General features: G+C 36.9%; 1 protein-coding gene across 4 annotated transcripts in view; it reads right to left on the bottom strand.

Annotated features, from left to right (window-relative positions):
- Positions 1–14,454, bottom strand: part of TEX15 (testis expressed 15, meiosis and synapsis associated) — an 85,839-nt gene that overhangs the window by 27,238 nt on the left and 44,147 nt on the right. For all 4 annotated transcript variants that reach the window (XM_049631644.1, XM_049631643.1, XM_049631641.1 and 1 more), the window contains exons 4-5: positions 8,170–8,407; positions 1,055–1,201 (exon numbers count right to left, since the gene is read on the bottom strand). In XM_049631644.1, the coding sequence (XP_049487601.1) occupies positions 1,055–1,201; positions 8,170–8,407 (385 nt within the window). The remainder of the gene's footprint in view (positions 1–1,054; positions 1,202–8,169; positions 8,408–14,454) is intronic.

Genomic DNA, 14,454 nt, shown 5'->3' with positions numbered 1-14,454 from the left:
TTTAAAATGTTTTATTTATTTTTGAGACAGAAACAGAGTGTGAGCGGGGGAGGGGCAGAGTGTGAGGGGAGAGAGGGAGACACAGAATCTGAAGCAGGCTTCAGGCTATGAACTGTCAGCACAGAGCCCAATGAAGAGCTTGAACCCATGAATGGTGAGATCATGACCTGAGCTGAAGTCGGACGTTTACCCAACTGAGCCACCCAGGTGCCCCAGAAACGATTTGTTTTTAAAAAAAGATTTTTTTCCATTAAAAGTTCAACGTTTTAGAGGTGCCTGGGTGGCTCAGTCGGTTAAGCGTTCAACTTCAGCTCAGGTCATGATCTCACGGTTTGTGAGTTCGAGCCCTGCATCTGGCTCTCTGCTGTCAGTGTGGAGTCCCCGTCAGATCTTCTGTCCCCTTCTCTCTGCCACCTCCCCTGCTCATATTCACTCTCTCAAAAAGAAAAAAAAAATTAAAAAAAGTTCAATGTTTTGCATATGCTGTTAACCCTAAGTTTTATTTGGAAGAGAAAGTTAATTAGGAAAATAATAATTGCTTGATACATTTTACATGTGGGAGCATATACATACTTCTAGAAAATTTATCTTCACTTAGTCATATAGATGATGATATGCAATGTTTACCACATATAATTTAATATTCTACAGAAGAGGAAAGGTCTACTAAGTATCTCAGCAATTTATGATGGAAAATTACTGTTTCACATGTAATGATGAACATATAAGCGTTTTCTCCTGTTGTGATTTCAAAATAGCTTGTTATAAAAAAGTTGGCATGTTTTGCAAGTTAGGAATTAATCTATGGAACAACTAAATAAAAGAAAGCAGCCACTGTATTTTGAACAAGGTTAAATGCAAATTTGGAAACTTCTTTACTACATTCCCAAATCACAAATATTAAAGAGCTTTCATTATTTATTTAATGTCTTACTATATTGAATAAAATAAGGGATTTTCATTTAATATTTCAAGAAGCTGTTTTAAGTTGTGTATCATATAGTGTGAAGCATGTCACTTTCAAGTAGTCACATGAACCCAAAAGTTAACATACTGCTGAATTGCAGGCTTGTAACTCAATGGCATCTTTCAGAGAAGGTATACTTCTTGACATGTGGCAATCAAAGTTAGGAGAAGGATCCAAAGAAACTTTGTTTTTATCCAATGAAGGCCGAATTTTCTTCACTTTTCCAAAGAGAACCTAAAAAAAAGGCAAAAAGCAGGTCATAAAAATATATTAGAACATTTTAAACTCCCATACAGAACATAAATTAAAGCCGTCTTTTTTAAGGGAAGAAATACAAATGGATAATCCATATCCCACATGAATAAGATGACTTACTGTATTCATATCAATTCCCCTTCTAAATTAAACTTAGGACTATAATACCTGTAATTAAAATTTTAGAAAACCTATTTGTAGAAATGAATTTTAGTCTAAAAACTTATTTGGAATACTAACAAACAACAGCCCAGAAAATTTCAAAAAAATGTTTTTAGAAGAAAGTTTTGGGTCAGAGGTAACAGAATTATGGAACAGGGCAGGCGACTTGCACTTCAAAGGTATTAAATATATTTAAATTTTTTTTTAATATTTACCTATTTTCGACAGAGTGAGAGAGAAAGCATGAGCGGGGAGGCACAGAGAGAGAGGGAGACAGAGGATCCAAAGTGGGCTCTCTGCTGACATGGGGCTCGAACCCACGAAATGTGTGATCATGACCTGAGTCAAAGTTGGACGCTTAACCCACTGAGCCACCCATGTGCCTCAGTATTAAGTATTTTTTTTAAAGGATGGTATTACCACAAAAAAAGGCAGTGGGGAAAAAGAACAAAATAAAAAGCCCCAGGTAAGTCCAAGCATCTATAAAAATACAGTATAATGTTAAAAGTACCATTTGAAATAAGTGAAATGAAAACATATAATAAATAAGTATAAAACAATTGAAAGAATTAAATTACCTTAACATATACACCAAAATAAATGCCAAACCGGTTAAATATTTAAATAATGCAAACACTGTAGAAAGTCAGTATTTATCTAATCTCAAAGTGAGAATTATTTTCTAAGCATATGTGCCATGAATCCATAAACCTAAAACATAAAACTGTAAAATATTACAAAACATTTGTACATCAAAAACAAATGAGTATACTAAAAGACAACCTACTGAGTGGGGGAAAATATTTGCATGTAACATACCCGATAAAGGATTAGTATCCAAAATATATAAAGAACTTCTAAAACTCAACCCCCAAAAAACAAACAATCCAGTTAAAAAATGGGCAGAAGATGTGAACAGACATTCCAAAGAAGACATACACATGGCCAACAGACACATCAAAAAATGCTCATCATCACTCATCATCAGTGAAATGAAAATCAAAACTACAAGATATTAACTCACACGTCAGAATGGCTAAAATCAAAAACACAAACAACAACAGGTGTTGGCAAGGATGCCAACCCTCTTAAACTGTTGGTGGGAATGCAAATGGGTACAGCCACTCTTGAAAGCAGTATGGAGGTTCCTCAGAAAGTTAAAAATAGAACTACCCTATAATCCAGCAATTTCATTATTAGGTATTTACCCAAAGAATTAAAAAAAGACTGATTCAAAGGGATATGTGCACCCTGATGTATAGAGGCATTATCTACAATAGCCAAATCATGGAAAGAGCTCAAATGTGCATCGACTAATGAATGAATAAAGAAGAGGAGGTGTACACACACACACACACACACACACACAGGAATGTTACTCAGCCATAAACAAGAATGATATCTTGCTATTTGCAATGATATGGGTAGAGCTAGAGAGTATTATACTAAGTGAAATAAGTCAAAGAAAGACAAATAGTATATGATTTCACTCATATGTAGAATTTAAGAAAACAAAAATGACCATGGCGGGGGGGTGGGGGGGGGGAGGAAAGACAAGAAACGGACTCTTTTTTTAAAAAAATGTTTAGTTTTATTTATTTATTTTGAGAGAGAGAGAGACAGAGAGAGTGAACAGGGGAGGAGCAGAGAGAGAGGGAGAGAGACAATCCCAAGCAGGCTCTGTGCTGTCAGCTTGGAGCCCGGTGTGGGGCTCAATTCCATGAACTATGAGATCATGACCTGAGCCGAAACCAAGAGTCAGACACTTAAATTGACTGAGCCAGCCAGGTGCCCCCAGACTCCTACCTATAGAGAACAAACTGATGGTTACCAGAGTGGAGGTGGGTGGGAGGGTGGGAGGATGGGTTAAATAGGTGGTGGGGATTAAGGAGCATGAGCATTAAGGAGTGCTCATGTGGTGAGCACTGGCTGTTGCATGGAAGTTGTTGAATCACTAAATGGTACACCTGAAACTAACATTACACTGTATGTTAACTAAATGGAATTTAAATAAAAACTTTTAAAAAATGGGCAAAAGACATGAACAGACTTTTCTCCAAAGAAGACATACAGGTGGCTAACAGACAGATGAAAAGATGCTCAACATCACTCATAACCAGGGCAATACAAATCAAAACCACAAGGAGATATCACCTCACAACTGTCAGAATGGTTAAAATAAAAAACTCAAGAAACAACAAGTGCTGGTGCGGATGTGGAGCAAAAGGAATCCTCGTGCACTGTTGGTGGGAATACAAACTGATGAAGCCATTCTGGAAAACAGTATAGAGGTTCCTCAAAAAATTAAAAATAGACCTACCCTATGATCCAGCCATCACACTACTGGGCATTTACCCAAAAAATATGAAAACACTAATTCAAAGGGATATATGCACCCTTATTCTATAGCAGTATTATTTATAACAGCCAAACTATGAAGCAGCCCAAGTGTCCATTGAAAGATGAATGGATAAAGAAGATGCGGTATATATACATATACAATGGAATAGTATCAGCCATTAAAAAGCATGAAATCTTGCCATTTGCAACAAAATGGATGAATCTAGACAGTATAATGCTAAATGAAATAAGCCAGTCAAAGAAAGATACCAAAGAACTTCACTCACATGTGGAATTTAAGAAACAAAACAAATGAACAAAGGGAAAAAAGAGACAGGCATTTGGCTGGCTCAGTTGGTAGAACATGCAACTCTTGACCTCAGGGTCATGAGTTCAAGCCCCATATTGGGTGTGGAGTCTAGTTAAAAAAGAGAGAGAGGAAGGCAAACCAAAAAACAGACTCTGGGGGTGCCTGAGCGACTCAGTCAGTTAAGTGTCTGACTTGGGCTCAGGTCCTAATCTCCTGGTCTGTGGGTTTGGGCCCCACATCAGGCTCTGTGCTGACAGCTCAGAGCCTAGAGCTTGCTTTAGATTCTGTGTCTCCCTCTCTCTCTGCCCCTCTCCCACTCATGCTCTCTCTCTCAAAAACAAATGAATGTAAAAAAAAATTAAAAAAAAAAACCCCCCCAGACTCTGAACTATAGAAAATAGATGGTTACAAGGGGGGGGGGGGGGGGGGGGGGTTGGTGAAATAGGTGAAAGGGATTAAGAGTACACTTACCTTGATGAGAACTGAATAATATATGAAACTTATGAATGACTATATTGTACAGCTTAAACTAATATAACACTGTATGTTAACTATACTGGAATTAAAATTAAAAAATTAAAAATAAAATATCACTGTTTACCAACAAATCTTAAGGATTCTTAATTAATTAATTAATTTTATATAAAGAGAGCACACAAGTGGGGGAGAGCAACGGAGGGAGGGAGGGAGGGAGGGAAGGAGGGAGGGAGAGAGAGAGAGAGAGAGAGAGAGAGAGAGAGAGAAATCCCAAGCAGTCTCCACGCTCAGCATGGAGCCCAACATGGGGCTTGATCCCATGACCCTGGGATCATGACCTGAGCTGAAATCAAGAGTTGGATGCTCAACTGACTGAGCCACCCAGGTGCCCTGGGAAATATATTTTAATAATAATTTATAGATAGCATATGTCATAGTAAATTTTATAGATCAATTTGGCTAGGGTATAGTGTCTGGATGTTTGATTGAACATTAGTCTAGATGCTGCTATGAAGGTATTTTGTTGAGATGATAAAAAAATTCCCAGATGAAAAATCAGTTCACTTTAAGTACATTACCCTAGATAATTTGGGTGAGCCTTATTTAATTGGTTAAAGGCCTTAAGAGTAAAAAGGGAAGTGTCTCAGAGAAGAAATTTTTCATCAAGACTTCAGCATAGAAATCTTGCCTTATGGATTTCATACTTGCCAGCCCAGAAATTGTGAATCAATTCCTTTATGTATAAAACATATACAATATAAGACTAAGATGTAGCATATACACAATATATTAATATATTAATTTGGATCAGGGAAGCTATTGGCATTGAGTAGGATATACAAAGAAACATTTATGTGGCCATGTATGGAAAACAAAACAAGTATAAAATTTAAAAAAACGAATACAATTAACTGATAAAAGGTGGATGAACATATAATTCATATGACAAAAAGTACACATTTTATTTGAAGTCAGGAATTCAAGGGGTGCCTGGGTGGCCCAGTCAGTTAAGTGTCCAACTCTTGATTTTGGCTCAGGTCATCATCTCATAGTCATGGGAATGAGCCCTGTGTTGGGCTCTGTACTTAGCGTGGAGTCTACTTGGCAATCTCTTTCTCTGCCCCACTTCTGCTCTCTCTCTCTCTCAAAATAAATAAACATTTAAATTCAGCAATTCTATTATTGTTATTTTTTAATATAATAATACATTCATTCATAATTTAAAAAACTAAATATAATGTGGTATCCTGCATTTGGGTACTAGAAGAGAAGAAAAACAATAGAAAAACTGGCAAAAGGTAGTCTGTAGCCTAGTTAACAGTACTGTACCAATGTTAGTCTCTGTTAGTCTTTTTATTTTATTATTTTTAACTTTTACTTTTTTACTGAAATATAATTGACAAATACAATATTAGTTTCTTAGTTTTGACAAATGTGTCATAGTGATGTGAAATGCTAACAATAGGGGGATGCTGAGTGAACTGTATACAGGAACTTTCTGTATTTTCTTTGTAACTTTTCTGTACATTTAAATTTATTATAAATTGGAAAAGTTTATTTTTTAAAAAAGAAAACATTAAGTGATAAAATATTGTCCAGAGAAAAGCCTAGCTCACACAATATGCTTTAATGAATTGATAATGTCTACAAATCAACTAGAAAAAAAAGAAAACACCAAAACGGCAAAGGATATAGCCAACTCACTAAATATTATTAATGAATATATGCAGAATGTTTAAACTCAGCAGTGACTGCAAAAATAACTGAATCATCAATGAGAAACTATTACATATAAGACTGGCAAAGACTTTTTTAAAAAAGTATACTATATATAACAGATGTTCTGACACACTGTGGATAGAAATGTCAATCAGTACAACCTTTCTCAGGATAACTGGGCATTACATATCAAAAGCTTTTACAGCTCCTAATCTTATTCCTAGGTAGGAATTAACCAATTAATTCACAGCAAATAATCATAGGCATAAAAATATACCTACAAGGATGATCAAAGTAGTATGTAAAACACACACACACACACACACAAAAACAAGTAACTTATATCCCCAAATTTTAAAATTTGTTGTGCAAATAATGGTAAGGCTATATAGTAGAATACTGGGTAGTTATTCAAAAGGTTATTAGAGAAAAATATTTAATGCAATTAAAAATGTTTACCTTATAATCAGTGAAAAAAGTGATATAGTATGTAAAGAATACATTTTAATTACAATTATACATGCATATTTGCACACATAAACAGAAGACTAGGTATAGATATACAAGAAAATTAACTGGTTATTAATGAGTTCTTTGGAGCTTCTTAGTATGCACCAGATTTTCTAAAATCAGGATGTATTGTTTTAATATAAAAATAAATTATGCTTTATTAATTTGATAATATTCGAGGCCTAAGCACATAAGGAATTATTCCAAAGGAAGCATTGGTTTTATGTGTACACACATCCTGTATTACAAATCTGAGGATCCTGACTACCTACTCTGAATTTAGTAGTCCTGGCAAAGCTAAATTTAACCATAAAAGTCTATCTTAACCAATTTGTTGATGCTTAAGATTTGGAAAGACTTATTTTTTTCAATTTTGAGTAATTTTAGACTTTCAGAAAAGTTGCTAGTTTTGAAACTAGTTCAGAGGTCCTATATATACGTGTATCCAGTTTTTCCAAATGTTTTTTTTTTTTTTTTAAGTTTATTTATTTTTGAGACAGAGAGAGACAGAGCATGAACGGGGGAGGGTCAGAGAGAGGGAGACACAGAATCTGAAACGGGCCCCGGGCTCTGAGCTGTCAGCACAGAGCCCGAAGCGGGGCTCGAACTCACGGACCATGAGATCGTGGCCTGAGCCGAAGTCGGACGCTTAACCGACTGAGCCACCCAGGCGCCCCAGTTTTTCTAAATGTTAAACCTTAAATAAACACGGCAAAACTAAACACTTGCTATGTTGTAATCTGCAATTAATGTAACACTGTGTCAACTATACTTCAATTAAAAAATAAAACAAAAAGAAATTAACATTGTGTAATACTATTAACTAAAAGAGTAGGAATTTAGTGGGGCACCTGGGTGGCTCAGCTGGTTAAGTGTTTGGCTCAGGTCATGATCTCACAGTTTGTGAGTCTGAGCCTCACATCAGGCTCTGTGCTGACAGTGTAGAGCCTGCTTAGGATTCTCTCTCTGTCCCTCTCTCTCTGCCCCTTCTGTGCTCTCTGTCTCTCTCTCAAAAATAAATAAATAAAAACTTAAAAAAAATTAACAGTAGGAATTTAGTAACTTTAGCTTAAGTCAGAATTCTGTAACCAATGTTTTGTGAAAAAAACACTTAAAGCACTGTGGTATTAATTATGGTCTAAACAAGAGGAAGAAAGAGAAAAGAGTCATTTAAGACAGAAAAAAAAATAAAGACAAAGATGATACAGGCTGAATTTGCTTACTTGGGAGTTTTGTTTTATGCTGCATACCCAACTAAAGTCAGAAATAGGGGAAAATTTCAAATGACGATGATGACAATAATATATGTATGATTTATTTTATATAATGCAACTTAAGAACACTAATAATTCAGACTGAAAGGAGAATATGTCTGGGTCAATTTAAAGCAACTAAATATAACATTTAGTATTTGTTTTATGCTACCTACCTTAAAAATTATAATACTTTCTACAGTAATGCTTTTACTGTGAGCATAATTCAAAGCAATGTCAACATGTCTAAATACATAAATTCCAAGAAGAGGATTTCCTAATATCTTGAATGTAGATGCTCTGGTACTTATCCCATTTTGATATATTTCAGCCACATCATTCTGAGTAAGTGCTAAAAAGCAGAAATGTTCTTCAAGTTCTCTGCCATGTCTTCCACTCTCACGCATCTCTGACCTAAAGCAAAACAAACTGTGTGTAAGTTAAGTGAGAATATTGACAGAATTTTCAAGGAGAAAATAAACATTTCGACTTACTGCAGTTAGAAAGCAAGAGAATCACTGATAACATTCAGAAGCACCACTATTCTGGGGCGCCTGAGTGGCTCAGTCGGCTGAGTGTCCGAGCTCGGCTCAGGTCATGATCTCACGGTCTATGGGTTTGAGCCCTGCGTTGGGCTCTGTGCTGACAGCTCAGAGCCTGGAGCCTGCTTTGGATTCTGTGTCTCCCTCTCTCTCTGCCCCTCCCCTGCTGGCACTCTGTCTCTCAAAAATAAACATTTAAAAAAAGAATTTAAGAAGCACCACTATTCTATTGTAACAAGTTAGGCTGAAAATCATCTAAGGAAAGAATTCATGAAGTAGATAACTACTCATCCAGGATTATGGACTACATTCCGTATAGCCCAGTGATAATAAGGGCTAACATTTCTTGAATGCTGCTAATATGCCCAATATGTTAAGACTTAACTTTTACATGCATTTTCGTAATTTTTTTCTGAACCCTTGAGCAATTGACTATTGTTATTTTTTAATTGCTGTTGTTATGCCCATTTTTTCCCTAGTCTCCCTAGCCCCTGTTATACTCATTTTAAAAATGAGGAATATGAAGTTCAGAGAATTAAACTTGCCAAAGCAGCAAGATGACAGAGTTGCAATTATATATGGGAACTCTTGTCTGTTAAGTTCCAGAGCTCAGAGTCTCACCTATTTGTGCTATGGACGAAAGAACATACATTTTTCTTTTTTTATAAAGATTCCTTAACATGCATTTCCTAAGTACATATAGAGACACATGTATGGTAAATTATTAGGGACATTCTCTATTTCTCAGGGATTCATATAACAGCTGGAAAAAATAATCTAGGATTTGATTATAGTGTACTCCTATCACAGAAGAAAATTATGAATCCTACTCAAAACTGATTGTAATCTTAAGTACATACATTTTTTTTTATAATTTTTTAATTTTTAAATTCATTTTTGAGAGAGAAAGAGAGACAGACAGAGTGTGAGCTGGGCAGGGGCAGAGAGAGAGGGGGACACAGAATCAGAAGCAGGCTCCAGTATCTGAGCTGTCAGCACAAAGCCCGACTTGGGGCTTAAACTAATGAACCACGAGATCATGACCCGAGCCAAAGTCAGGCGCCTAACCCACTGAGCCACCCAGGTGCCCCTGAAGTATATACATTCTTGCAATTTTGACTGTACTCTGCAACAAGAACTACTTAAACATAGAAAACTTGTATTTCCCAATTGGCAGATTCGAAAGGGAATTTTATATGGCTTGTTCAGATGTAGCAGCAGCAACAACTGCCAAATCAGGTGATATAATAAAGAGGTTTGATCACTAGAATAGAATGGAAGTGGGATTCCAAATGATCATCACAGTGGAGAACCTCAGAACCTAAAAAGTAATGTGTATACCACAAAAAGAAAATTATTCTTGAATACCACATGCTCCCAACAGTTCTCTGGAATGGCACTCACAGACTCTGTACAAAGTATACCAAGCACACTGGCATATTGATGTTGATTTTATTTGTATGAATAACTGTTTACATTACACAGGACCAGAAAACACATGGCAACAGTTACAAGCAAGACTGACTGATTATATCATGACCACTCTGTCCCAGGTCCTGGAAATGGCAACCTTAACTTTCAACTCCATGTATCATCATCTCCTGCTCTTGCTTTCAACTTGATATCAGTAGATTCTATGAAACACTAAGATCTCCATGTTGATAAGGTTTAATTCTCATAGAAGAATTACTTTTTTGTTTTCCCAATTTCTCAACTGGTTTTTCCTAGAATCTGGAACATCATAAGCTTTCTGAGCATACCTAGAAGGAATTCCCACATGGGCGTACTAACAACAACAGCACAAAGGATGGGAGGAAGGAAGGAAATGTTCATTGTTGCAAGGTTCTTTTTTTTTTTTAATTTTTTTTTCAATGTTTTTTATTTATTTTTGGGACAGAGAGAGACAGAGCATGAACGGGGGAGGGGCAGAGAGAGAGGGAGACACAGAATCGGAAACAGGCTCCAGGCTCTGAGCCATCAGCCCAGAGCCCGACGCGGGGCTCGAACTCACGGACCGCGAGATCGTGACCTGGCTGAAGTCGGAGGCTTAACCGACTGCGCCACCCAGGCGCCCCTGTTGCAAGGTTCTTAACACTACACACAAATATAACGTTATATGAAGGTATACCGCGTAAATCCTAGAGCAGGGTTTCGCAGAAGTGGCACACACCATTGACATTTTGGGTCGAATAATTCTTTGTGTTACCTAGTCATCGTATCGGCTTAACATTATATCCTCTTAAAGGTCTGACTAAAATGTAAAAATATAACCTAGTAAAGATTTGACCCAGGACTCTAAAAACCTTTATAAAGTAGAAAATATTCCCAAGTTTTGTATTTGTTATTTTTTTATTGTTGCTTTTTATTTTAGAGAGAGAGGGGGAGAGAGAGAATCATAAGCAGGCTCCACGTTCGACATGGGGCTTAATCCCATTACCTTGGGATCATGACCTGAGCCGAAATCAAGAGTCAGACGTTCAACTGACTGAGCCACTGAGGCCCCACTTGTATTAGTTATAATACTGATAAATACTTTCTTGTTTTCAATACATGTTTTCAAAATTACATTTGAAAAACATTTAGGATTACATATGATTTAGATAAAGGTGAGCAATAGAAAATTAGTCTATGGAAGTTTTTTAAAAATAATTTAATTCCACTGTAGTTAATATATAGTGCTGTATTAGTTTCAGCTGTACAATATAGCGATTCATAAATTTCATGTATCACTCAGTGTTCATCAAGATAAGTGTACTCATTTAAAAATGTTTATTTATTTTGAGAGAGTATATGTGCACACATGCGTGCATGTGGGGGAGGGTCAGAGAGAGGGGTAGGGGAGACAATTTCAAGCAGGCTCCACACTCAGTGTGCAGCCTGACGCAGGGCTTGATCTCACGACCACAAGATCATGACCTGAGTCGAAATCAAGAGTCGGACATTTAACTGACCAAGCCACCCAGGCACCTCAGATGAGTGTTCTCTTAATTTCCTTCGCCTATTTCACCCATCCCCCCACCACCTCCCCTCTGGTTTTTGTTCTCTATAGTTCAGAGTCTGTTTTTTGGTTTGTCTTTTTTTTTTTATTTGTTTCTTTGTTTTATTTCTTAAATTCCACATTATGAATGAAATCCTATGGTATCATTTCTCTGACTTGACTTAATTTGCTTAGCTTTATACTCTCGTAAGACTGCACTCTTTTGGCTGAGTAATATTCCATTGTATATACACCATATCTTGTTTATCCACTCATCTTTCAATGGATACTTGGGCTGCTTCCATAGTTTGGTTGTTGTAAGCAATAAGCAAAGGCTGCATATACCCATCTGAATTAATGTTTTCCTATTCTTTGGGTAAATACCTAGTAGTGCAATTGCTGGATTGTAGGGTAGGTCTATTTGTAACTTTCTGAGGAACCTCCATACCATTTTTTCCAGAGTGGCTGCATCAATTTACATTCCCACCAACAGTGCAAGAGGGTTCCCCTTTCTCCACATCCTTGCCAACACCTGTTTCTTGTGTTGTTGATATTAGCTACTCTGATAGGTGTGTGGTGATATCTCAATTGTAGTTTTGATTTGCATTTCCTGGATGATAAGTGATGTTGACCATCTTTTCATCTGTCTGTTGGCCAGCTATATGTCCTCTTTAGAGAAGTGTCTGTTCATGTGTTCTGCCCATTTTTAAATTGGATAATTTATTTTTCCAGTGTCTTTAGAAGTTTTTTAAAAGGCTGGTTCTTCAGAGTTATCAGACACTAGGAGCTATGTCAATTTATTAAATGACAGAAGCTCTGAGTCTCAAGACTTCCATTTCAAATACCACAGGTTAAATAAATTTGAATAGTCTTTTGTGTTTGTAGTAACATGTAATCAAATAAGAATATAAAGATCTAATACATACAATGTGACTTATTACTGAGAGAGAGAAGCTGAAGAGACCCCATTTTTTTAAATGTTTATTTATTTTTGACAGAAAGAGAGAGACAGAGCATGAGTGGGGGAGGGGCAGAGGGAGAGGGAGACACAGAATCCGAAGCAGGCTCCAGGCTCAGAGCTGTCAGCACAGAGCCCGATGTGGGGCTCGAACTCACAAACTGTGAGATCAAGACCTGAGCCGAAGTCAGACACTCAACTGACTGAGCCACCCAGGCACCCCATGAGACCCCATTTTTAGAAAGGATCTGCCTCTGCTGTTTTTCTGCGAGGCCCCATTTACTCATGTTCTATATTTTTGCATCTCAATAAACCAAAGAAGCTATGTTCCCACCCTAAGTGGGAAACAAGAAGGTTAATCATTCTAGGAGTTTTGTCCTAGGGCCCCAAACATCTGATTACATCTGAGACTCAGATCCTAAACACGTTCCAGGACATTAGCTTCAAACAAACCTTCGCCAAATTTTGGCATCAAAATCCTTACCTTTGGGGTGCCTGGGTGACTCAGTTGGTGAAGTGTCTGACTCTTGGTTTTGGCTCAGGTCATGACAATTGGTGAGTTCAAGCCCCACATCGGGCTCTGTGCTGGCGGTGTGGAGTCTCCTAGGGATTCTCTCTCTCCCTCTCTGCCCCTCCCCTGCTTGTGCTCTGTCTCTCTCTCAGAATAAATAAACACATGAAAAAAAAAATCCTTACCTTCGATGATCAGAAAATAACACCTATTATTCACCTGTCACTTGCCTTTGATTAAATCCTACCCTGGACTCCTGTAAGAAAATATACCTTCTACCCCTTTCCAGTATAAATGCTAACCCCAAGGGGTAAGACTCATTCTCCATCTGCTGTATTCTGCCTGTTACTTAATGCTATTCAATAAACTCTTTTTTTCACTTCCTGGCTGACATTTGATTTCCATCCTGCCCAAAGCCAAGCATCCTCTTGGATGGTCCTGCAGGACCCCTCTCCAGGGTTGAGGACCCAGCCTGCCTGCATCATTACCGAGAAGCAGGCAGATTCTATGCCAACATGATATTTATATTATCTTAAATATAAAAAATACATAACAGTTAAGAATAATTTTCCAGAAATATTTTCTTCTGTTTTTATGCCACAATGCTGATGAGGGAGAAGTGTCACAATCTGTCAGCCCCTGTATCCTACAGATACTTAAAGCTCTGAAGTGCAAAGTTCAAAAACAACTCAGTAGTCAAATGTTAAATCTGCAGATATACTCTTGGTTGTGGGTTGATCATTATTTTTTTAGCCACTATTTGATTATACATTAATTAAATAAATGTAAAAGACTTATTAGCTAAGAAAATTCACATGGATAGAGATGTATAAGTTAACACAGCACAACAAATGAATGGTAGAAACAAAATATGATCTGGATATCTTTTGGAAGACCATGAACTTAGAACTGATGGTGTGCTACCATGCTGTTTATCTACTGAAATTAACTACTACAGAGTACAAGGTATAAGTGCCTCAGACAGAATGCCCAAGTCACAGTTAATTACATTATACAGAACAGATTCCAAGATACCGTGTATATAATAGTGAAATTTTTTGAGTAAATGAAATACTTTAAGTATATCATTATCTCAAAGTTTAAGTGGAAATAAAAGAATGCTATTTACTTAGCTACTAGGGTATGTGGAGGAGAGAATGAGAGTATTCAGTTAAGTATGTGCTTTAGGAAATACTTAAATAAAATGAAGTAACTGGTTTTGGAGGGCTGGAAAAAGAATTTAAATGTTTTCAAATCCAACAGGTGATCAATGTCTAGCTGGCAAAAAGCAGAATACATGAAATGAAGCATAGTCAAGCTAAGAAAAATGGGGATTTAACTAAGTTTACAGAAGTACATCTTTGATTCAAGGGTAGTGATGTCACAAAGACAGTGGAGTAGCAGACCCCACCCTCTGGCCCCCTAAGAAAAGATCAACAATTACATAGCTACCTACAAACAAAAACAGCTCTG

The sequence above is a fragment of the Panthera uncia genome, chromosome B1, assembly GCF_023721935.1.
Source record: "Panthera uncia isolate 11264 chromosome B1, Puncia_PCG_1.0, whole genome shotgun sequence".
NCBI lineage: Eukaryota > Metazoa > Chordata > Mammalia > Carnivora > Felidae > Panthera > Panthera uncia.
Note: the sequence above shows the minus strand (reverse complement) of the source record. Positions and strands in the feature narration are given on the sequence as shown.